Source organism: Varanus komodoensis, unplaced genomic scaffold (assembly GCF_004798865.1).
Source record: "Varanus komodoensis strain SLA01 unplaced genomic scaffold, ASM479886v1 scaffold8, whole genome shotgun sequence".
Taxonomy (NCBI): Eukaryota; Metazoa; Chordata; class Lepidosauria; order Squamata; family Varanidae; genus Varanus; species Varanus komodoensis.
In genome coordinates, this window is record NW_025336481.1 from 21608156 (window position 1) to 21634712 (window position 26557).

General features: G+C 41.2%; 1 protein-coding gene across 3 annotated transcripts in view; it reads right to left on the bottom strand.

Moving 5' to 3' along the window:
• Positions 1-8978: 8978 nt before the first annotated feature.
• NR1H4 (nuclear receptor subfamily 1 group H member 4) overlaps positions 8979-26557 on the bottom strand; it is a 31865-nt gene continuing 14286 nt past the window's right edge. For all 3 annotated transcript variants that reach the window (XM_044455432.1, XM_044455433.1, XM_044455434.1), the window contains exons 4-9: positions 24707-24840; positions 23357-23455; positions 22161-22260; positions 19265-19411; positions 11498-11611; positions 8979-9564 (exon numbers count right to left, since the gene is read on the bottom strand). In XM_044455432.1, the coding sequence (XP_044311367.1) occupies positions 9326-9564; positions 11498-11611; positions 19265-19411; positions 22161-22260; positions 23357-23455; positions 24707-24840 (833 nt within the window). In that variant the 3' untranslated portion in view covers positions 8979-9325. The remainder of the gene's footprint in view (positions 9565-11497; positions 11612-19264; positions 19412-22160; positions 22261-23356; positions 23456-24706; positions 24841-26557) is intronic.

Consider the following 26557-nt stretch of genomic DNA (forward strand, 5'->3'; position numbering starts at 1 on the left):
TACAACAAGAGATAAAAATTCCACTATGCAGCTTCACTGGATCACCCAGGAACTGGTATTGCATAGTTATATTTTGCAATATACAATATGCAATACATCTCCCATTGCAACAAAGATAATATTGGAAGGGAAAGCCAGAGAAAGCTCCTGAAGCTGACCATCTCAGGGAGCCCTTATGGACCCAACTGGTCAGTAACTTCTTCCTCAATCTAAAAGTCAAGAATTAAGTGCACAGGAAGAGGATGGCACTTATTATAAGCAACTTATTCACATCTTTATGCCTCAAGAATTTAATTCATCCAATAAGACAAGACAAGGCAGAGTTCTGGACCCCAGAAATCTCCTAGGGTGAACCCTTTTCCTGTAAATACCCCAGGGTAAAATAGCTGTTGTGAGTCTAAAACTCAACAGGAAGTGAGCCAACCATGACAAGGGTCCTATAGGAAGAGCCCCCATACACGTCAACATGTATACAGAATGCTATGGTATGTGTTTCTCCATTTATAAAGGAAACAACTTGTTTGGTTTTAAATATCATTCTGTTTGAAGAATTTAGACAGCTAGAGTGTAGAACAGAATTAGTCTATCCAGAGTTCAAATGTAGCACATTGTCTAAATTATTTTTATCCCACTTCTCAGCCAAAATGGCTCCTGAATAGGCTTGTATACAAATCAGTAAAAAGCAGCTCCTGCCCAGACTTACAATCTAGAAGATCTGGCACTCAAGGACAAAGGAACAAGGCATCTAGAACCTATGAGCTATTTAGGGATGCAGTTGGATTCTTAACTACCCAAACAACCTACCCTCTCAGGTTTGCATTGAGCACCCCTGCGATGGCTTGAATATTCAAAACGATGGACACCACCGTAATGAGAACCTTACAGCAGAAACAGGTCACTCTGTAGTTTCACTAAATGAAACTAGTTCTTGCAAATTGCAAGCATTTGTGTTTTGTAGGATATTTGAATAGGATATTCGAATCCTACACCATGTTTCTACAGCTCAATGTATCATCTGATATTGAATACCATAGTTAGATTTAATCTATTGTACATAACTTTCTATGTAAGCATCTTACACAGCTTCAGCTTACTGGGGGAACCACTGAATGTCATAATGTTCTGAAACCTGGGGAAGGACCTGAACCTGGTTCTCATCCAATATCCTCACACACTCTGCTTTCTGTCATTTTATGTTTAAATTGTACTGTTTATTGATGTTTTACTGTTGTCTATGTAAGCTATTGGACTGACTGATTTGGAATGAAGGTATAGGTCATGGCCTTTAGTTTTCCAGTTACCAAGTATTAGCCCTTACAAATACTGAGTTTTGGTAAACTCTGGAAGAGAGAGAGAGAATACATATCTTTGCGTTCATCATTTCTACTAAACATACATGATAATGTGAGGACTTTTATTCTCAAATGACTGTAAGACCAATATTTAAGCTGGCTTCCAACAGTACATTTCTATGCATGTTTACCCAGAAGTAACTTCAATTATTATGTCCAATTTTGTAATAAGTATCTTTAGGACTGTAGGGTTTCCAATTTCCTTAGGAGTGTAGTCTTAGATACTCAGAACCTAATTCACTTAAAACTTTATGACACCAACATAGTCTTCACTGAGCATTGCTTGGAAGTCTTGATTCTCAGTAAGCAACAGAAAGGACAGATCTTTAGCATGATGACACCCATTTCTTATAAGACACTTTGCCTAAATTACAGTGATTTCTCTTGAACTGTTTTACACAATACTTCAGTTTCAAGTTTTTTAAGGTGCAGTATACTGTATTCAGACATAATGCTTCCAGCTCAGCAGCTGCCCATGGGAAAACCTCAGTGTGAATTCCAAGCATTTACTCAAGCAAATTGCTCACATCCTATTGTGGCTACCACTGCCCTTGATACTCTGTATCCAAAATGCTTATTTGCTGCTGCAACATGTTTTAGAATCAGGTGAAAGTCATAGTTAAAACAGGAACTGTAGCTCAGTGTGCCTTTGCAGATCCCAGATCTTGTCAAACATCTTTCACTGCAAATCTATACATATCTGCTTAGATGAATCACCTTTATTTATTCAATGTCTATACCACCCAACAGTCGAAGTTATCAGAGAAATATACAACTTTGAATAAAAATAATATACAATATAAATAACTCAAAAAATCATTAAATTTCACTGAGATTTTACACCATGTTTTAACAAATTAAGATAAACTAAAAACACACCCCCACAAAACTATTTGGAGTTGGTAAATGCCTCAGCAAAGATGGTAGTCTTAACTTAGTTCTTAACTTAGGAAGTCTGGCACCATGAAGGGCCTTGGTTGGGAGATCATTCCAAAATTTGGGAGCTACCAAGGTGAAGGCCCTTCTCCTTGTGGTTACCAAACTACCTCCTGGGGGAAGGCCTCAGATGTGGAGCATAGCATCAGGGCAGATTACACTTGGACAGAAGTTCTGTGAAGTCTCATAGTCCCAACCCATGTAGGACTTCACAGGTTAAGACCAGCACCCTGAAACAGGATTGGAAGTGTATATGCAGCCAGTGTAAGCAGGCCAGAACTGGGGTGGTGTGTTCAGTCCGTTAGTAGTCTGGCTGCCACATTTTGCACAGGCTGCAGCTTTTGCACTGTCTTTAAGGGGAGCCCCACACAAAGGGACTTACCTATGTATACGATTACAACCTGAATTGTGACATCAGGATTTCCATGCAGGCTGAATCGATAGAATCTCAGCCTTCTGCACCTTTTACCAAAAAATCCCTGGCACCCAAATGATGGTGATAATGTAGAAACATAGAAACAGAGCGAGTCAGAAGGGGTCTCCTGGGCCATCTAGTCTGACCCCCGGCTCTAGCCGGCTCTGCTCACAACATGCCTACCATGTGCATGGCAAGCCTATCCTTGAACACCCTCACCGATGGGGTTTCAACCACCTCCCACGGAAGCCCATTCCATACCCATGTAAAAGGTTTACCCATAGGTATGTCCCACTGGTATTAAAGAGGTTACTTAGAAGTACCCTATGTTGTTTGTAAAGTAACTCTGTTGCATTTGAAACTGGTGATCAAGACTAGTTGGTCTGATTGCCACTGGAAATCTACTGCATTTAGAAATGAAACTCCTGAAAAGTCTACCTCTAGTAGTAACTTGGATTTCATTCCCCATGAAGTGCCCAACATTACATGAACATGTGATGAGTAACTGCTCCACACCTCAAGTTTGCTGCAAGATTTCCACTGCTGTGGGCTAACTTTGAAACACACATTCATAACTTGTCTAGATAGCAAAACTGATTCATCCTGTGGTAACTCTCAACTCACGTGCTTTAAACTACATACACAAGGATCCTAGCAACTATCTTTCATGCAACTAGATGAACTTCCTTAAATTCTGCTATGCAAGTTTGAACTAATGAATAATGACACGCCAGCTTAAAACGCGTTAAAAAGCTGCCTGCTACAAGGCCGTGCTAATTCAAAAACTGCGTAATTGAAAGCCCGTTAGGGAAGGGAGACAGAGATAAGGGTACCACACAGGTATCGCACATCCTATACTTACATAGGAAAAGTGTCCTTATTTCACAGCTGGCCCTAAAAACCTTTAGGAAGCTGTGCATTACGTTCGCACCACATCACACCCTCTACCTCATATGACTGAAAAGGAAAAACGAACTGGGACACAAGACAAAACTCAAATGATTCACCGTCACCACCATTGCATACATAACCACTGGTTTTTTCCCCCTTTCCCGGGCCATAGGAAGCCCCAAAGAGATGGAGGGAGAAAATGCGCCCCAGTATACAAAGCCATGCCGGAGCTGGTTTCCCCAAGCTGGTGTCTTCCAGGTGTTGGAGACAACTCCTATCTGCCCCAGCAGCCAGGCCAATGGTGCGGGAATGTGGGGAGCGGTCGTCCAAAGCATCTGGAGGGCAACGGCTTCTGGCAATGCCCTGGGAATGGAAAGCCTCCGCGCCCGCAGCATGGCGAAGTGGCCTGAAGGCTGTCACCATCAGAACAGTCCCTTGGGCGCTCCTGGGTGTTTGCGGGGAAGCGCCGCGCTGCAGCCGGAGGCAGCTACGTTTCCGCAGCCGTCCTACCTAGCAGGGGAAACGGCGAAGCACGCGGCAGTCTCCGCTCGACTCAGATTCCCGCATGCACCATCCGCCAGGCACCCTCGCGATTACGGCAGCCAGGACCCCTCCGGCTCCAGCGCCTTCCCTGATTCATTCCACTTGCGTCCGCCCTCATAGTTCGAAAGGGCCAATCAGGCGGCGCGAGGCGGGGCCAAACTCGAGGGGAAGGCGGGGCTAGGTGAGGCGCGGAGCGCGGGCAATTGCCCGCGGTCTTGGCGTGACCCGTCGCGTGGGCGCGCTCGCCGGGCCGCTCGGCTGCGGAGCAGCGTGGCGCGGCCGCTTCGCGGGTGGCAGCCGCTGTGGGGTGCTGTCTCGTCCAGTGACAGGCTCTCGTCTATGCTCGGCCGGCCGCCTCGCCAGGCAGACTGTCAGGCATCAAAAGAGAGGACAAGGAGAGAGAGGCTGCTGCAGTGGAAGCCTCATTGCAAAGCCTTAGCCTGAGGATACAGCCTGTTCTAGATTCAGGGAGGGCGGGTAGTTGTGCCTTTTAAATGCCCCCCATAGGATTTGGAAAAAGGCCTCGAAGCGAACTGGAACGCTGCAAAAAAGGTGGACTCGGACGCATGTTCCATCTAGTTGATACTCAAAGGCTCCAGTGCCATGCCCACCTAGGAGTAAGACTCATTGAACTCAACGGGACTCGCCTCTGGGTAGATAAGCATATAGACAATTTTGGTGCAAAATGAACAGTCTGTATGCATTACCCATATGCCTACTGTGATCTGACCCATTTATTTGAAGTGTTAGCCTACCAGTTGCGTACCCACCAATGGTATCTGCTAGCACAGTGATGGCGAACCTTTTAGGGACAGAGTGCCCAAACTGCGACCCAAAACCCACTTATTTATAACAAAGTGCCAACACTGCAATAAAACCTGAAAACGGAGGTTTTAGTTTAGAAAAAACAATTCACAGCCAGTTCAAGCAAATACATATATATCCTTGGTAGTGCGCAGACCAAAAGCTCAGACGAGGTGCAGCTAATGAGTCAAGGCTCATTGCCTGGCGCCACTACTCCTTTCCAAGCATGCGCATGGCCCGTTATCCGATGCTCGGCTGCTGGGGTGCTGCTGGTGTGACTTGGCTCATGGGCCGACAGGGCTCTGCATGCCCGCTGTGGCACACGTGCCAGAGGCTTGCCAGCACTGGCCTAACCCTACCCTGGTGCACTTTCCTAACCCTAATATAGGGTTAAAGTTCCATTGAAAGGGGCAATTTTGAAAAAGCCTTCCTTGCGTAGCTGCTTCTGCACAGCTCATCATTTCTGCCCATTCTAAACACATTCCAGCCATCAAAATCATGCCAGGACACCTTGTTTTTCTAACCCTAACCCTGCCCTGGTGCACACCCCTAACACTAATATCGGGGTGAAATAACATTGAAAATAATACAATTTTGAAAAAAGCCTTCCTTGAGTAGCTTTTTCTGCCGAGCTTATCATTTCTACCCCTTCTAAACACATTCCAACCATCAAAATCATACCAGGATACCTTGTTTTTCTAACCCTAACCCAGTGCTGGTAAACCTTTTAGAGACCGAGTGCCCAAACTGCAACCCAAAACCCACCTATTTATCGCAAAGTGCCAACACTGCAATAAAACCTGAAAACTGAGGTTTTAGTTTAGAAGAAACAACTCACAGCCAGTCACAACAAATATATATGTATATGTACTAGGCAGTGCACTGACTGGCCATGGGAAAGCTCAGATGAGTCATGGCGAATGAGTCACAGCTCGTGATGTCATCGCCTGGCACTACTGCTTTCCGAGCATGCTCATGGCCCCTATGTGTGCTGTTATCCAATGCTCGGCTGCTGGGGTGATGCTGGGGCGGCCTGGCTTGTGTGCCAACAGAGAGGGCTCTGCATGCCCGCTGTGGCACACATGCCATAGGTTCACCCCCACTGTGTTAGTACCTCATACATACTGGGCTGATGGACGTGGTTTTCTCCACTCCGTCCTTCTGATAGTAATCCCTCCAGCCCCCTGACAGTACTGAAAAGGATTAGCAAATGGGGGTAGCTGTGGAGTGTGTGGGGGTAGAGAATCCACCCCACATGAGCAAAGGGATTTTCTGGGAATAGAGCCCTTTCTTTCACTGGCATTTCCTTCCTTTCACAGGAGGCAAATCATGGATCTAGCTCTTGCATTTACATGCTAGGGACATGCATGAAATGCTCTTTAGGAGTATGTTACCTGGTTTCTGTATGTAGTCTGTTACATGTATATGGCTTGATATATGTGATAAATGTGCCTAGATGGATCCATTCTGCTGTACTGACAGAGTTAGCAGTAGTAAGAATTACATGTTTGAGTGTCTGCATTGCACACAAAGCACACGTGGGATTCTCTATATAGATGGGATTCTGATACTTCCCATCTGTGTAGGAAACTTGTTTTATGTGCAGTTACAGTTGATCCACGCAGACATGGCAATCATTTGAAGACAGCAGCAATCAGTGATTGTGAATTGTGGTTGTGTGTGAATTGGTCATAGAATCACAGAGTTGGAAGAGACCTTGGAGATCATGTAGTCCAACTGCCCACTCAGTGCAGGCTCTGTAGGGATGAGGAGTTGCCTCTGTTAGGACGCTTCTTTGGACATTTGGCTGAAATCTGCTTCCCAGCAATTTCCTACTATTGATTCTACTCCTACCCTGGAGCAACAAAGAATCATCTTTCAGATATCTGAAGTCTGCTATCATGCTTCTCCTTCTGTAGGAGAAAGAAACCCAGTTCTTTCAGCCATTCCTCAAATGACATTCTTGGATTTCCCATTTGTCAATGAACTCCTTAAAATGAGGCACTCAGAATTAAATGAAGAACTGTTATTTATGTCCCATTACACTCATGCAGCTCAATATTGTTGGCTTATATTCATCTTGGAAGCCACCTAGATCCCATTCAAATGTATAATATCCAAGCCAAGGTTATGTCCCACACTCTATATTTTTATCTTTCAATGCAAGTCTTTACCCTTATCTCTGATAAAATGTATATTGTTAGATTTGGCCTATTGTTGCAGCCTGTCTAGAGTCTTTTGGATTTTGATGCTGACTGCTCCTCCTAGTTTTGCATCAGTTACAGCTTGATAAACAATCCCTCTGCTCCCCTCATCCGAGTCAATATAAAACTGCTTAACAATGTAGGGCTTAGGACAGAGCTATGCTGTGCTTAAGACCTCTCCCTTCAGGAGGATGCTGAACCATTAATTAGCAATTGCCGAGTATGGCTGTTCAACCAACTGTGGATCCACCTAACAGTAGTATTCACCAACTCACCTTTTCCCAGTCTGTCCACAAGGTTATAATGGGAAATACGTCTTTTCTGAAACCAAGGTGTACTACATTAACAGCATTCCTAAGACCTACCACACTAGAGACTTGATCAAATAAAGGAGATAAGGCTGGTCTGGTATGATTTATCCCCAGTGAACCCATGATGACCCCTAGTAATCAACCCATTATTTTCTAGGTGCTTACATTTATTTATTCGTTTGTGAGAGAATTTTGCTTAGTAGTGGGTTCAAGATGACTGATATGTCATTTCCTGGATTGACATATTCCCTTCCTGAAGATAAAGACAACAATTGCCTGTCTCCATTCTTCTAGTACTTCAGCTGTTCTCCTGGAGTTCTCTGAGATTAAAGGCAGCAACTCTAAAACAGTGCCCACAAGTTCCTTAAGCACGCAGAGATGTAATTCATTTGTCTCTTGAAACAATAGCAACCTTAAAAGTAGCAAAGTGCTCTTCAACCATTTCCTTAATCATTATGCTTGCAAATCCATCTCTGCATTCTTTGTTTTCCTTTTCCAGGTTAAACACAGCTTCCCTTCTTGGGGAAGACTGAGGCAAGCTAGGAACTGAGTAGTTTCCGTTTCTCCCACACCAGTTAACAATTCACCATCATCTCTAAGCAGTGGACCTACCACTTCCTTGATGTTCTTATTTCTGATAGTTATATGTGCAGAACTTCCATATCACACAAAGCATAATACATTTTAATGGTGTTAAGTCCACTTTCACCTCCCAGGCATCAAGTGTAGACAAATCAGCAGATGCATATACAGATATGAACAGGCCTGAGTGGTTTTCCTTTCCATCTGAAGTTTGCATTACTATCCACATTAAGGGATCAATATAATAGTGCTTCCAACAAGGTCTGTTTGCTATGTCCAATGTGGCTGTAACCTTGGCGGTTAGAACCTCTTCCTGCCTGAGGGCCAAATTCATTTCTGCAGATGGTTTCAAGGGTTGCATTCTAGTAGTACACAGGCCAGAAGGCCAAGGATGGGTCCAAAGGCAAAAGGAATGTGCACAAAACCAAGCGTATTGTAGTTAAAGATTTTTGAAGCTTTCAAGCGTCATTGACCATTTTGTAATCAGAGGCCCCCCAGTGGTAGCAGCTGGACCAACACTGCTCCATGGTATTGCATAAATATCCATTGCAATCCACTGAATAATCTCAGCTGGACCTCCCACCACAGAAGTTTGAGGAGAAAAAGTGGGCAAAGAAATTTGCACCTTATTCACTCTCCAGTTTTTTTGTCTGACTTTTTGTTCCCCCACCACAAAGCCCTACACAACAAAAACAAGAATTGTAAAGGCAGTTTTAAATTAATCAAAATTACTTGAATGATAGTTCTAGGGTTACATTTTTAGGACTTACTTTCATACTTAATTAGGATTAGCTTCTTTCCTTTGCTAGAGCTATCCATGGCAAAGGAAGCTAATAGCAGCATATGCCTAGCATCACAAATTAGTACTGTTGCTATGCTAGAAAGAAGAAAACATGTTTAGACAGAGTCATTTTTACTTAATGCTTACAGCAGCTACAACATTGCCTATTAAATAGTGTGTGTTGATGAACAAATATGGAAATATCATTTGAAAGGAAGAAATGGAGATATAATTAGGTTAGTTTCAGGAACAACAAGATATCTGCTTCAGAAGTAGTTGGATTTTGTTTCAAGAAGTTTAGGTACAAAGGCAGTTGGTCTAGTTTCACATATAAAAAGCCTTTCGCGTAACATTTGAAAAATAGTAAACAAAACAAATCCCAATACAGAAAATGTACTATGAATGCTTATCAATGCATTAAAAATTACAAAACAATCCGATCCTGAATATATTTACATGGAATATGTTCCAATGAAATGAGAGGATGACAATCCACCCCATTGTAATCACTGCACATCCCATATTTCACAAAGGAGAGGTGTAAACTTGTGATCATTAACTCTCCAAGACATCAGCATATCTGCGTGATGGTGATTAAAAGTCCGCAGTTCTGTAAGACGACCCAGGAGGCAGGCAAAATGTTGAGGATTCTCTGCGTGATAAAGCTTGCAGATTTTTTGCAGAACACCAAGCAGAGGCTCTTGAAGCCTTTCCACAGAGTCTCTGTCCTGGATGTATGGCCGGTCTGGTTTTGTATTTCAGAGAAATGGACAGATAGGAAGAAAACAAATACCAGTGTTATTTTTAATTAGCCAATTTGCAGTGTCTGACTGTAATCAAATTCTCATTTCATGTGCCAAATTGTCTTCATAAGTATACAATAGTAGGACCAGGTTGTGCATGTGCAAAAGCCTGCACTGATTTAATTAAGGAATCTGCCTTCTGTTCCACTGACTGTATTTTCTTGCAAAATAAAAATATTAGGCAGGAACATGCATGCTACCTGACACTTACCTAAACACGGTGCATTAAGGACCTCATTCACCCTGGCTGTACCTCTGATGCTTCCCCAACACCAGCTCCAAGGTCAGTCTTCCAAGGTTGGAGCTGAGGCTAGAGTGCCTTAGTGGCCATAGGCTTGTACCACGAAGAAGCTTTTCCTAAAGCCTACCACTTCCTACATCTGTCCATAGATCCTTGTATACAGTATTGTGCATAAAATGTTTTGTACAAGGATCTGTTCACTCCCACCAAAAAGAAGGCAGTCAGGGTTGACTGCATGGCATTCCTTTTGGAGGAAGATTCTGGCTCTCCTACTTCCAAACAGGGGTCAGTTTGTAAAGAAAACCATAACTGCAAGTGCTTCTAATCAAGGCTTTTATCCTGCAACCAGCCTGTCCTAAACAAGGAAGTGCTCATATCCATGAAGTTTAGACTTCTTGTATTGTTGGCAAGGAAGGTTTTTTTCCCTTTAGAAATCATGATTAAATTTGATGGGCAAGCCACAGGGCTGACAAATCATCCATGTTCCCTCCTCATTGTAAGGATTTATTTTGAATCATAAGTTTAGTTGCTTGCGGATTAATCTTACTCTAGCAAAACAGTACACCCAAATGTGGGAGTAAATCCCACTGAATTCAATAGGACTTCTTCTGAGTAGGCATGGAGAGGATTGCACTGTTATGTCCTTAATGAACCTATACCTATGCTTAATACTATACCCATACTCAACCTATTCCCAATTGGATGGCTACTATATACAATGGCGGTTCCTCCCAGTGAAAGGCCTTTCCCCAAAGAATTGGCTAAGATGTCTGCCAACCCATCCCCCACCCCCAAGTGAAGAGGCATTTCTCAATTCACTTGCACAGGGCTAAGGAAGCCTCCCTTGCTGAAAAATGGATGGCAGAGGGAGACATCTCCTTCCCCAAGACCTTTGACAAGTCAAAATGAGCAGCACACATAGGGTGTACACAAACAAACATATGGGGGTACTCCCTACATTTTTGTGATTGGCACTCTCCTGGCTCCCACTGCTGGGTTTGACAAATGTGCCATGAATACAAATGGTTTAGCCATCCCTCCACTTGCTTGGGAATAAGACCCGCTGATTTCAAGTGAGGCTTACCTCCAAGTAGGCAACACATCCAGTGTTGTCATGTTAGCCATTTAGTGTCAACAAACTTGAGTTTGAAGCCTAAAGGCCATTAGATTAAATGTGTATTCAGGGGTGTGGGTGTTTTGATGTGTTTTTAAAGGGCAAATAGCCACAGCTTCCCTTCAACAGTAAATAGATGGTGGATGATGCTTTTTTTGCTTTGATTGCTACACAGAGAGGGAAAGTTAATACTGCTCACCCTGCATGTCACAGTTCCAATTTGGATCAAGATTTCTAGTGGCTACTATTTAAAATGAATACTCATTTAATGTAACTGATAGTTTTCTCCAGACTTCACTTTGGTATAGTGCTAGGATTATTTTAATGAAACACTTAAAATGGCAAGATTTGAAATAAAATCATGGTAGTTCCTACACTGCAGAAAAGTAGCAAATATTGTCTTTGATAATTCAATTGCATCATTAAAATTGCTTTTTAATGACTGTTGAATATAGCAATCTTATCTTTTTGTTACTCTCCTGACTTTCCTTTCACCATGAGGTATAGCAGCTGAAATTACCTGGAGATAAGATAACTATTGCTGTAAGTAGAGCATATTCTTCTTGTGTCATCTTCAGTTCTGCCATGCTTTTATAGAACTGGAACATGGGTGTTATATATTCATCTGAGATACCTGTGTTACAAAATATGGAGAAGTGCTTAAGTAAAACTTCATTAAACAGTAAGTGTGCTACTACGTATATAGTCAATCATCAGCTAAACAAACAGAGCACCATTTCTTATTGTCACATTTGACACAGAGGGCATTTGGTCATGCCTGTCTTTCATCTTCTGCTTGTCAGGCCAATGTTATTTCCTTTAGCAGATGGGGAAATGCAGCTTCAAGGTGCAACCAAAATGTCCATGGCTGATCCAACCTTTGCACTCAGGTCCAAGCCTAAGGCTCTGTCCAGAAGTCCACACTAGCTTAAAACAACAGTGGTTATTTTTTAAAGTTTACCTGCATAGCTTGGCTTTAATTTAAATTAATTGCAGATACACAGCAACTACATTAATTTTCAATGGACATAATTGAAATTTACTTTCTCTGGGCTACATTTAAAAAAGGCTGCATTTGGTGATTTCCCAGTTTGAGTTTCAAGAGGAAAATTGAAGCTTTTTTGAATCTTAAGTAATGCCTGAAAGTAGATTTAAAATGAAAAGGATTTTGTGAAAGAGGCCACCCACCACTGTAATTCCATAACAGAGGCTTGTATTTGTTTCAGCAATAACACTTGCTACCCTCATCTAGTGGCAAATGCAGGATGAGGAGAGAGCATAGCAGAAACATCTCAGTGGCAGGATGTTGCAATACAGAATAACTGAAACTCAACATGATTCAACACTCAGGTTAAGCAAGAGCCTGAAACCTAACAAAGATGAAATGAGTGGGAAAGTGTTTTCTTTCCCACAGGCACACACACCTTTTCTGATGTGTTTTATTCAGATCAGTTTCACCACATGCTGACATCTCTTTTTCATCACAAGAGGGTGCTATTTTCCTGTGTGATGCAAAGTAGTCCAATGGCTGTTCAGCAATTCTCATCAATAAACATCAGAGGGGGAAATTATATTATTTACTTGTTTGATGTCTTTTTCCCCATCTCATGTAGTGCATTCAGGTTGTAAAATTGATTCACTTAATGGCACAAATGGAGAACCTGTGGCCATCCATATGTGCTTGGAATACAATCTCTATCATCAGTTGCCATCAGTCATGCTGACTGGGGCTGATGGAGTTGGAATTCAACAGCATCTGGTGGGCCACAGGTTCTTCATCCCTGCTTAACTAAGTCATAAAAAGCTTATCACTAGTATTGTTTACTGTATTTGTAACATTGCAATACTTTTCAATGTGTACACACACCTGCCAGTTCCCAAGAACCCACATCCTGGTGGTGGTGAAAGGACTCACTTCTTGGTAGAACGCCCAGGTTCTACCAGAGGAGCTGGTGGAGCTAATAAGGAGCTACAGAGGAGCTCATGGAATCTAACAGAATCCAGTCTTAGCTTCATCATAGCAGCTGGATTTGCTGTCTGTAGAAAGCTGGAATATAGAAAGGTATACAAAGCTCTATAGGAAGCACACCCAGCTGAACTGGATAGTGTTCACACCAGCACCACAGCAGCATTACATTCCAATACATAAAGAATATGGCAAACATAAGTACAACATTTCAACTTTGGATCTGTGGCTTGATGCTTCGTAGTGGACCACTTCTGTTTGATCAAGAGGAAGATTTCTATAAGTTTCCTATTTGGAAGGGATCAACACTCTGATATTAGGCAACTGTATATTTCCAAACCAAGCTGCTTTTCCTGCTCTTATTCAGCAAGAATAGGTATCAGATATAATTTATAATTTCCATAAACAGTTCCCCCCTTCCATTGCTGCTATTCTGTTCATATTATGATAAGCTTTTGCTATGATGCTAGTTTTATAAATCAGAGAGTTATTGTTTTATGATTTCATTAATAAAAAAGAATATATTTTGGTGGAGGGGGAGGAATCTCCATTTCAGTCATAACAGGTTGCAAAAAGACAAATAAACAAAAAGAAACAAGTGTCAGCACAGCCCTGTGATGCGAATGAGAATGAAAGCAAGAAGGCAAAGCATAACACTTTGCCCAGCTAATATTGTATAGCTTCAGTGTACCAACTGATGCGTGTCTGAAATGCTGCAGCACATCACAGATGCATGGATGTACTGAGATATACACCAAATGCACGAATGGATTGTGTGTGAGTTGCTCTGGTGTGCTGTAGCAGCTAATGTTGGACTGGCCTGGGGAGACCTGACTTGGCAAGGAAGGTCACCAGGTGCCTTTGGGCCAGTCACTCACTCTCAGCCTAACCTATCTCACAGGATTGTTGTGAAAATAAAATGGAGAAAGAAGGGGATTGTGTGTACCGCCTGGGGCTCCTTGGAGGAAAGCTGGGATCTAAATATTTATTAAATACAAGCATACATACAACACTATTTTCATCTTCGGGATGATTTGTAATTGGACACCATTTGCCCAGAAATATTCCTTTATATTGCCTGCAGGTATACCTGAGGGAAGGCAATAAGAGTACCTGCTTCCCTGCTAAAAGATAGATTTAATTAGGACCCAATAAATGATTTGGGAGGGTTTGATACTACAACATTTTTAAAGCCAAGTAAATTTGGGTCTGTTCACTGCATAAGAGGCTCCTAGCAGCCTCATGAAAGAGTGAGATGTAAGTACAGCTTTCTGTTTTAGCTTAGAAATACATATACCATGCTGAGCTTCCCTGCTTCTTGAACAAATTATATGGTGACTCAGCATGTCCCATGTGCTCAGAGTAGCCAATTCACAGGAGTATTCTTGTGCTAAAACATTCATGCGTATTATTTTGTCTCAGGCTTGAATGCAGGAGGGCAGGGTATGAGGGGACAGTGGCCCTCCCACAGGCAAATAAATACCCCCCCCCCCAATCTGGGCCTGTTCTATCAATGAAAGAGAAGAGGGGGAGAGACTGAAAAAAGCATCCCAAATGATACAGTATACAAAGGTTTAAAATAAATAAATAAATAATAGTCCACCAGAGACGCACAATGACATAAATATGTATAATGTACAATATCCAATATCCACTGGATATTGTGAAGGGTCTAACAACAGTAGGTCCTTTATACTCTCGTTTATTCTGCATATTGTTTCCTTTTGAATGGCTCTGATTTTCTTAATTTTAACAATTTCAATCTGAAGAGTCTGTTTTGTTCCTAGAAATGGGTTTGCATTGCTCTTCATACACACTGGGAGACATGTAGGGAAACCTCCATGAAGAAGTGAGGATAATTATGGGCATAATTATGGGCAGTGGGACATTCTCTCAGTGTTACAGTAGATTCAAGCCTTAAAGATATAATCCTATGCATGTTTCGACAGGAACAAATTAATATTGGCTGGGAAATTCTGGGAGGTGATCTTAGATTGCACACTAAGTGAATGCCAGATACCCAGTATAACCCTATTCAGAAGTAAGCAGGTTGACTATTGAATTTACTCCCAGATAAGTGTACATAAGATTGCTGCCTAAGTTTTTATTTCTTTCCATGGTACCAAGCCACCTATCCTTTAAAACTCACACTCATAAGTTCATATCTAATTGTAAACTTCCCCTCTCCAGTAATAAAGATTAGACTTGCATATTTACAACAGCTAGATGTTTAAATTTAAAGGAAGGAGCAACAGCTGTGAGAGACAAAGCTTTGTACTAATTATTATGACTAAGACTGTTGTTAATATGGATGAAGAGATCCTCATCTGGATAGGCTTGAAACTGCCTGTGGATATTAAATCAAATAATAAATGAACTGGGAAATAAACATATTAATTACTCATTTCATTATACTTTGTTTCACAATATCTTATCTATCCAAGATGTTTTCTCAATTCTAAACCTTTCATTAGAAACTTCAGTTCAATTGTATTTCAATATAACCATGATTATTATAATATAAATATATTATAAATATTATATTACATTCCCCCAAACCCTTATGAATCTTACAACAAGCACTGCCAAGCATCTTCTGATTATGTAACCCAGTAAGTCTGGTAGGTCAACTCTCAGACCTGTGGGCTGCCTAGGGTCCCACCCTGACTCTCAGAGTTCCTTTTCTCAACCTTTTACACTGACTGCCTGTCCTTTGGTTCTTTCCCAGACTTTGCACATATCCTCCATCCAATTCCAAAAGTAAAAAAAAATCCCCCAAGCCCACCATTGGAATGCAGTCCCCAAGAGTGTCTCCAAAACTGAATTTGGCCCATCAACAATAAGCCATACATGTAAAGGAATTAAGGAAATACTTTTTGTTGAAAAACCTGTTCAACAGTTTCTAGTGCTTTTGAACTAACAGCTCTTCTTCAGCAGATATGTTGTAAATGTCTTTGAATCTGCAAAGAGAAGCTACACAGCATGGATTCCTTGCCTATATCTGGGCACAGCAAAGTCCACTCTGCTTTGGAACCCTGGTAGCTATAGAGAGGCCAAGGAGTCTGCAGTCTGTTTAGGTCATCATCAAAGACATTAGTCTTTGGGTTCCTTGTTAAATTGGTGGAGATATGGGAAAGGACTTTCTTGGCTGTGAGGCTGCCTCTTTAGAATTCCCTCCCCACAGCTTTAAGTCAGGTGCCCATTTTAATGAGTTTTAGGTGCTAAGCAAAAACCAGTTATGACTTTCATATGTGTCCAGGTTTTTCATAATTATGACATGTTATAATGCTTTTTGTTTTTATGACTTCAGCTGCTGTTTTGTGTCTTAAAGGATGTACTTTAATATTCTTATTTCCTTGCTGAAACATGTAAGCCATCGTGACAATATTTAATTGTAAGCCAGGATAGAAATAATTAAATACATCAATAGAGGTCATTTCCTGTAAGGATTTATTATAATTTTCCCAAAACCTGCCTAGAAAGTGCTTGGATTAAGAACTGAAGTACAGCATTTGAAATTATTTGCTGCTGAAATTTTTGACATCTTAAACAACATGGATATATTGAGTTATTGAAAAGTTTAATTAAGGATGAAATTAATGATATCTTAAATCTTTCCCCACCCCACTCCAGCAATCTAGCTTTCATTTTGTAAGTCTCAAGAAAGTGGTTAAGTAGCCAAGTCTTTAGAGGTGAGAACAATGTAAGAGGTGCTATAATTTGGGTAAAATGTTGCATATAGAGTGTCCCTGTAAGAAACACCTATTTGCCTAACTTTATGGAGAAGAACTCAAGACTGTGACAAGATACAATGACATTTCACAAATCTTTTCATGCACACTTGCATTACTAATAAAACTAAACTGCATTCACATAGGAATAAAAATGCTAAAAGGTTATCACTGCTAAATCACTCTGGTTTATTTATCACACACTAAACTGTAGTGCAAAATAGGATAGGAAGGGGACAATAGTAAATGTTAAAGAGCTGGCAGAAGCTTTGAAGTCGGCATTCTGACAGATGACAAAACAGTAAATAAACATTCCTAGGCATTTTCATACCTTCAGCTTTTGTGGTTACATTTCTCAGAGCCCAACAATACAACCTAGCTGACAGCTTGACACTCATCTTGACATAAAAACGGCCTTGACACACAGCAGTGAAATATTTTTCTAGAATTGTTTGGTTAGAAAATATGGCAATGCTATATGAGTTACAATTATACTGGAATGTAATTATGTATTAAGGACACTTGATGGTACTTTGTAAGGGACTCCTGTCAGTATGATTCTAAGTAAACAAGAAAATATAGTGTATGTAGCATAGAGGAAAGGCTTAAAACAATACATATTGGCTATTTGTAAACATGTAGGTAAAACTGAAAGCATATGCTACAGTTACACTATTAAGGGAAAGTGTAATTCCCTGATTAGAGTAGAAAATGGGAAACATTCACTGGAGCAAAGGCTACCAATTTTTCAAAATAGATCCAGTCCTGGATATATTTATGCTTTGCCAATATTTATGCTTACAGTACCTTCACAAATGAAACAATGTTTTGGGAATTAGGACATTAGGATGTTCAAAGGGAGCTAGCTGAGAGTAGATTACTGTTGCTGCTTACTCTTATGTATTCCCACTACTCCACAAGCATGATCGAGCCAGTTATACCCCTGATCCAGTCATAAGGATTAGGACAAGTTACTAGAACTAACAGATATAATGCCAAGGGGTGCAGCTAAACTGTGGGTACAGAACATCAGGTCTGTGAGTCAGATTGAGCCCTCCTGGGTTCCCTGCTTGGGGTTCCCACGGCACACCCCTTCTTTTGGCCACCCTGCCTTTCCGTGACCACTGATCAGGTGATGGTTTTCCAGGTTTAGTGCAGTTTTTCCCCAATTCTAAGAGGTTGAAATGCTTCTCCTAAGGCATAGTTACTGGTATTGATAGCTTCAAGCTAAAATATGCTAATATCTTTAGCCATGCTCCTTTTCTCTTCAACCTTGCCTGGCACTGGAATGGAGCTTCTAGCTCTTCTGGTATGAAATCCAGCCTTTTCTAAACTGAACAGATGATCCACTTAGTTGAGTGTGAGAAATTTCCCCTCAGTTCAAATGAATCTCTCTTTTTAATAGCAGTAGCATTGACTGTAAAACTCTGAAAAAGAACATCAGCTAAAATATCCTCTTGCATATGAAATTAAGTGCAAATGCAGGGCAACTGGATTTACTCCCAGGTAAACATGCATATGAAGATCCATCAGAAGCAATCATTGTGCCTCCGCCCAGTGGTGTCTGCCTGGTTGCAAAAGAGGAGCCACTTTCTCTTTGGGATCATGAAACCAAAATAGGCAGTATTAGCATCACTATGGATATCTGACTGACTCAGTTGGACACCTCCCTGTATTTGTATATCAGTTGATACATCTCCCTTCCTTTAATAGTATTGCCATCAAAATGAAAGCAACTGAGGGCTAGATACAGATGGTTGCTCACATAATAGACCTTTCCTGTGCTCTCCCCCTCTGGGCCCTCTACCTGCCCAGGGGATCTGCCCTAGAGGGTCTCCTAACCGCCAGAACAGATGTGGGGGGAGCATAACGGGGCAGAGAAAGCATTCCTTTATTCCATCAGTAGATGAATACAACTGGATTTCACCCAAAGTTTTGAACTTGAACATGGGTTTAAATCCTAATACACCTATGAAGATTACTGGGTGGCCTTAGGAAAGTCACTAACTAGGTTATTTAAGGTGGCACATAGATTTGTTAATGATAATTAAAATGCATTTCATATACACAAAGAAACTGCAAAATGATAAATAATAGTAATAATAAACTATCCATACATAGCATAGCACTAGAAATCTAATATTTCATATGAAGCCAAAGATAAAACAAACCTGTTATAACTCTGCATAATTTATTCCAAAGAAAACCCATTTACCTACTAACCTTGGAATCCTCTCTCAAGCATATACATTAGCAGTGGCACATTGCACGGTCATTATTGAACCATTTGTAATAACCGAAGGGGTCGAGATAATTTTATTGGAATAAATGTTATAGAAGTATGTTTCATTGCCCTGATTTATTTATGCATATATTTGAACAAATATAGTTGCTTGTAATGGAACAGTTGCATTCTCAGAACTTATATTTTTCAGATTAAGCATTTAATTGATAACCTTTGGATTCAAAGTTGACTGAGTGGCTTTCTACTGAATGCTGAGAAACATGACATGCACATAACGGATGCGTTTTTTGCCTGACATTTCAAGAACTAGTGTTGCTATTTTTGCTATTAACCAAAGGCACCTACCACTGTTGCGAATTCTTTCTTCCAGGAGGTCAGCATGCCCTTCAGGAAGTTTCCTGTTGAAGATCTCAGCTGACCGAAGGAACATGGCTTCCACAGCTGAACCCTTTAGCAAAGCAATCTGATCCTCATGGTCAAGGGTTTGAAAACCTGGAGTAAATGTGAAAATATCAAGCTAGAAACTAACATCTTTCCACTAACGAAGAGTCTTGTACAGGGGATGGGAGGCAGTGGCAGCAAAAGAGAGCTGATATGTCTGAAGGATTGGCAACAAAATCAGCTGACTATCTAATTACAAGACATTATATTTGGCGTGTGTTCTGTTTTCTTTTGCAAGTCAAAAATCCACCTAGCTTCCTCACATGGGCATGTGCCTGTAATCTTATTTAAGATAGCAGGATGATTGCTTTTGACTTGATTAGCATTTTGCAAATTAAAATTCTACTTTGTAGTAAAAGGGTTCTGGTTGCATGATCATCTTTCAGTGCTAGACACCTTCCAACTGTCCTGATTTTCCTATTCTTTGTTGTGCTCATGTTACCGAAAAGAAGTAAACTGAAAAAAAATAATACTATGTGGAAAAAATAGATGAGCATATAGGTGAAAGAACAATGTATACATATGTTTGTCCATATAATTATGTGAAGGACAGAAGGATAATGTGTTTCTTCTTTTTATGATGGCTGCTTTCCACTGAAGACATTCTTCCTGACCAGTGTCCAGCTGACACAGATCACAAAATAACCCCACAGGAGTTGTGTTAATATGTTTCATCTTATCTACATTTTTTAAAATGTCAGCCCAAGGGAACAAAAGCACAAAAGGGCACGGGAGGGGGGGCATGCCAAAGACTGATCTGGAGAAGAGCTGGGACAACCAAAGTAGATGCACTTAAATATTAGTGGAGAATGGTCCATCAGAATGCATGTGGCACTATTCCATCAAGGTTAGGCTGCCACTTCCCCCTGCAGGCAGTCCTTTCCTATCAGCCTCCTTACAATACATGTCATGGTTGACATAGGCCGCCTCTGTTGGGTGTGAGAAAGATGGTTGCTTTGGCCACACATTCTTCAGGGCTGCTGGTTGGTCTCCAGAAGAATTGGAATCAGGAGGAGGAGGAGGAGGAAGAGAGGTGCAGGAGGGTCAGGGAATGTGGGTCATTCCCAGATACTGAGATGAGAGAAGTGGAGACACTTATCTCAAGGCCAGACTCCCCAGATGGGCAGTCAGTCTCTGGAAATAACCAAGATGCAGAATTGGTGGGAGGGTACTTGGAGCAGGGGAGTTTCTCAGACACAGACATGGTGGTTGTTGACCCAGTGGCATGTCATGAGCAGAGAAAGGGAGCCCAATTAGAAGATAGATGTGCAGAGAGGAGCCATTCCCATTTTCCAAAAGGCCCTTTCCAAAGAAATGTGGGGCAGACATGCTCCTAAGGACTGTTCCTGAAGGTGAATACTATATTGTGTTCAACAGCCACTTGGTGAATGTTCAGAGATTTAGTCTAGGTGTTTGTGTATCTGGAAAACACTTTGGTCAATAAAGAACGTTTTGCAAGAAGGTTCTGTGGCTAGGAAGGAAGGAAGGAAGGACGGACAGATGGAAGCAAGCAAGCAAGCAAGGAAGCCTAATGGTATAAGGGAATATTTATGTGCAAGGGTCTTTTCTGATCACAAAGAAGCAATGGGAACAGGAGAAACAACAAGGAATAGGAAGGGAACATTGACAGGTCTCAAACTGATTTTCATGGTTCTGTTGACAGATCATGGATTTGGAAGTGTGGCAGGGACCTCCACCCTCTGGTCAGTGAATTAGCATGCTGGTGCCTGGACTGAATGATGGGTGAGCAATGGTTTGGAATATCTGGCTGCTGCTTTAATGTTACCTTTGCTTGGACTGTTTTTTTTTTCTTTTGCAGCCACATAAGAGATGAATCTTGGACACTGTTGTGTTTTACAGTGCAGTTTAGGGGTTCAGACAGAGGGAAGCCTGCCTGGAAAAACAATTCCTCACAGACATCTTCATAGAGATCTGAAAACAATTTCTAAAAAGAGATGTGCAAGGAATGTTGGGGGCAGGGGAATCTTGGTATCCATCTTGCAAGGGCTTGCCTTCCATGAAGGACCATACATTATTCATTTAGGCAAGGACCTCTCTACATGTGGCATATAACCCAGATCTTCACCAAGATGACTTCTGTTTTCTCAGCAGAAGGATTAGAGCATCCTCAAGGCTCCCCTGTCCCCTACCCGGGGTTTCACCTCTCTGCCTTTCTAGATGTTCCATTTCACAACACAAGAAGGTGTGGTATATAATGGAATTGCAGGAATACACTGGTGTAATATATAGAATACTGGGACTGTCTAGTAAAATGCTAGACTTTTCTTGCTCAAAATAAAGAAGGAAGGAAGGACAGATGTTGTATAGCTGTGTAGCTGTGAAATGAATGAAAAAATTGAGAAAGGCCAGGAGTATTGTCATTGAAAAAGAATCACAAGCTTCACAAACTATGTGAAGAATTATAAGAGCACTATAAATATCTTGAATAGAAAAACCACATGTGGTAGCTTCTCATGGTAATTTTATAGACACCAGTATACTCCTCCAAGAGATAGAAAAGCTTGACTATTTCTCCTATTATAGCATGAGTTTTACTAGCAGTGAGAGGTCTGCATGGAAATACATAACAGGAAAGGTTTGTGAACATTGTGGTGAAATAACAGTGTGTATCTGGCAAGGTTTTAAGGTTTATAAAAAAAGTATTAAAACTTTACTGATCTAGTGTGGTGCCTTTGTTGTTGTTCTGTCCTACATAATACTATAAGACAGCTGTGATGACATATAAATTTAGAGCTGTTAACCTCTCTAACTAAATGCAGATGAGAAATAGTCATCATACCTGGTAGTCTTTTGGTGAATTCCACTAGAACCTGTACATGACTGGTGGCCATTTCTGTTAAGATGAGGAAATTCTCCTCAGCAGTAAATGCCTCTTGTAACTGAGCATTAAAAAGAAATTATGTTATTATTAATAATAGTGATAGTTCAAGTGATGGTAGGAATACTAATACTCATCCATTTTTATCCTCTGACCTCTAAAGAGAATTTATAGGAGTTGATGATTCATCATGCAGCTGAATTAGATGATGTTGATTGTAAAAGGCTGAGAAAACCAATTATGCGAAGTCTCAACAAGAGAGAACAAATGGTTAGAGAAGAAAAGAAAGCATGTTTGCTTTAAAGTGCTTTTTAAAGCAGATTGAAGCACATTGTTGTCACATGAGAAGAAGATAAACCAAGGGTCGTGACCCAGCTCTTTTTGGGTGGAATATGGTTTCTCATGCCATATCATATCTTGCCATTGCACAATTGCTGGAGGTCCTCTGCTCCACTTATGAGGTCAAAAACAAACCTAAATTCTACAGATGCATGCTGTGCTCAACAGGAGCAGGTGGGGTGATGAATATAATGGGGCCTGCAGCATTCATTGCCCACATTTGAACATTTTAAGTCAGGAACTTGACTTATCAAACTATAAATGTGTCAAGCACCTTTGCTCTCTGCCCACCCCCCACAGATGTTGTTGAACTATCACTACCGTTATGCCTGGCAATTGCCCATGCTGGCTGGGGCTTGTAGGAACTTGTGTGCCACAGGTAACAATATCTGCAGGACCACAGTTTCCACACTCCTGCACAATCCACATGTTCTTTATGATAGTACATGTAACCAGTTTGCTCCAGTTTAGATCCTCATGCTCATGTAAGCAGATAAACCAGATCATGAATAACTTTGCTTACTTTGCAGGTTTACCCCAGCCTGCCAGCTCAGTGATGATGGAGTAAAGTTAGAAGCAAACAGCTATTCTGCTCTCTCCTACCATACAGTCATTCATGCACATGAGCCTCCACATCTGCCTGTCTGCACCCAGAGAACAGAATTGTGTTCAGGCAATATCTAGCATTCCTACTGGGAAAATGACTGTACACTGGAAGACTTTTAAGCAGAAATTCTACTGGAAATGTTTGGGGGAAAACACAATTTAACTGTTCAACTATTTAACTGTTTGAGTATTGTATTAAATTGTATACTTACAAGCTTTTTAGAAACCTCAGGAGGAAATCGTTGCTTGTTATATGAATCCATGATATAGTGTAGAAGATGCTGCTCTTCTGGGGTTAGTTCTACTTTCTCCTATACTGGCAATAATGAACCATAAGCTTCAGTAACTAAGTTTTGTCTCTCATATTTCAGTGTACTGCACAGATCTGAGCACTTTGATCTCATTCACAAAATCAGTGCTTTTCTATGCAAGGCTATTCATCCATTAAACCAACTTTCATTTTTGTCATAAAATTGAGATACAATGATACCCCCAAGAAGCTTTTCTTTTTCTTATTCTTCTACTACATAACCTCTAGGTGGCACTGTGGTGTGCCAGAGTAATGCAAATACATCAGTAGAAATGTTTTCTTTCTTCTACCAGATAGAGTACCCCCTTTTCCTATGTATCGGAAGAGGGAGAGGACGTTGAAAGTGCTGTTTACAAACAGAATGAATAAACAACCACACACACAATAAATGCCTCATATAGAAAAGTTTTAAGTTACAAATGCATATAAACCTAACAAAAATATAGCAAATAAGAGCCAGTGTGGTGTAGTGGTTAAAAGCGTGGGACTGATACCCAGATGATCTGGGTTCTAGTCCCCGCTCAGCCATGGAGCCAACTGGGTGACTTTGGGCCAGTCACAGACTATCAGCCCAACCTACCTCACAGGGTTGTAGTTGTGGGGATAAGATGGGAGAGGAGAATGATGTAAGCTGCCTTGAGCCCTTTGTAGGAAAAAAGGCAGGACATAAATCGAAACATAAATAAATAAATAAAATGTTCCTTTATGCTAAGTATGGCATGAATACATTTTACAATGGATTCATACAATGGAGGCTATAACAGTATTTCTAAAGGTGATACTAGATAGCCAATCAAGGTATATAAAGGGAGTGAGGAAATTAAAAGTGCTATAATAAGACATGTTTGGTGCTTAGGACAAACCATACCCAGTGCTGCACCAAGACATTATTATAAACCATAAGCCAAACATTATGACATTCCTGTGCAAATTGATATTTCATCTGATCATCATTAACAAGACATTTGGGTACTATTATGTGAATTAAATGCAAGTCAAATACTATGAAGTCTGAAAATACAGTAATATTGTCTCATTGTGATCTTCAGAACTGTACACAAGGACCACACCTTTAATCTTAACTGCTAAATAACTTATCTAATTATCAGCAGAAATGATCAAAAACTCAGTGATTAATCTATAAAATGACTGGAAGTTATTAACACAATAATATTCTCATTTAACCTGGCCCGCAAAGTTGTATCAAATATAGAAAATTGTAATCTGTGAAATGTTACAATAATTTTATTACCTTGTAGAATTTTGTTGTAGATGACACTTGTTTCATGTCAGGTCCCTCAATATCTTCACCTGTTGTATGATCCACAGAGTGTGTTGTATTTTTTCTTAGCCGTTTTGATTTACATTGTATTTCTGTTAACAAACCTGAAACAGCATACTGAATTAATATCTAGAATCTGACTCACCAGCATGTGTGTGAACCAGATTAGAAACAAACTTCTGCTCACATGTACCTAACAATTGGATTAACAAGAGATGTCAACCCATTGTGGATGACAAGCTGCAGTGGGTTGTTGTGTTGTGTGAATCTGGACTGTTTCCCACAGGGTGGCTTATTCATGGTGCACAAATGACCCTGACAATCCATGGCTTGTATTAGGGGTTGTTTCAGCCCTAGGTGTGTCATGTGAACCCTGGCAGCCATCCCCATTGTGCATGGAGGGAAACAGCGAGTGAGCCTCTTGCTGCTCTTTCCAAGTTCAGCCAGGTCTCAGAAATGACCAGCCATCGATGCCCAAGAAGGAGGTGGAGCTATTGCCATCAATACCCTTTGTATTCACAGTTGCTTTCTTCCCTCTTTCCCCACTTAATTTTTCAGAGATCACTTTTCACGATCCCTCACTTGACCCCAGAAACCTTTGTGCACCTTTGAGGCCCCTTCAGCGTGCCCAAGCAATGCATTGGAAGACTCTCACTGGTTCCACACCCCTTTTAAAAATGTGCCCCAAATTTGCACAAATGTTTTTCATCTTGTTTTCTAGGCAGATTTGGTCTTCGTTTCTAGGCAGATGACTGAACAAACTATAGTTTGTTTTCTCAGTCCCTGGGTTCTTTGTTTCCCTCGTAACTTCTCCAACTTCTGCTCTGTACCTGAAATGCTTTTGCAGCTTTGCAATGCTGACACATTGATTGATTTGTTCTTGTTTTCCATTCTTCCCAACTACCTCAGTAGCCTGGTGAAACAACCATGAACCCCCCCCCCATTTTGGGTTCAGATGTAACAACAACCCAGGGTTTCAACAACCCACAATTAAGCCTATAAAAACCTTGGATTCCCTTCACTGGTTATTTGTCGTTCAGAAGAGGAGGAGAAGGCGATGATTGTCCAAGACTGTCCACATCACTGCACCAGACCACTCCTGAGAGTGGCTTGAGTGGGAGGAGCTGTAGGGAAGGAGGAATTGCCAGGCGTGACTCAAACCCTCCCCTACAAGCTGGATCCCATGGCTAGGCCCCAGCAGAGGCAAGGGGCCCAATCAGATGAGCAGTGAGAGGAAAGGAGGCTGCTCACAAGAATGGGTTGGTGCTGTGATGTGGGCGGCCTTTAGACAATCATTTTCTGCTCCTGCTGCTCCTCCTCCTGTTGTATCCCAGGACCTTGACCCAACCCAAGCTCCCCAATCTCGCTGAGACATTCCTCCTCTTCTTCCTCCTCCTCCTCCTCCGAATCTGAATAAGCATCTTTGATGAGGCTGATAGCCCATGGGAATGCTTGCCCAGGGCCACCATCCCCCTTGCTCCTGACAACATCCTATAGTTATCACATAGTTCCAAGTTTGGATGCAACAACAACAACAACAACAACAACATTAAATCATATTGTTACACATGGGCAGATCTTTGTGCTACTACTTCTTAGAAATATTAAATGGTGTAAAATCCAATGTTTTCTTTAATATGGAGTATTGTGTCTTTCATTATAATGTATCAAAAAGGGCTGTCTGAACTTCAGAAGACATTCTGTTGCTGACAAAGAAGCAGGCAAATGTTGATCAAGGACATAACCACAATAGCAACTTATTAAGTTTAAAAAAGCAGAGTCACCTGAGTGCCCTATTTTTGAAGCTAAAGAACAGGAAAA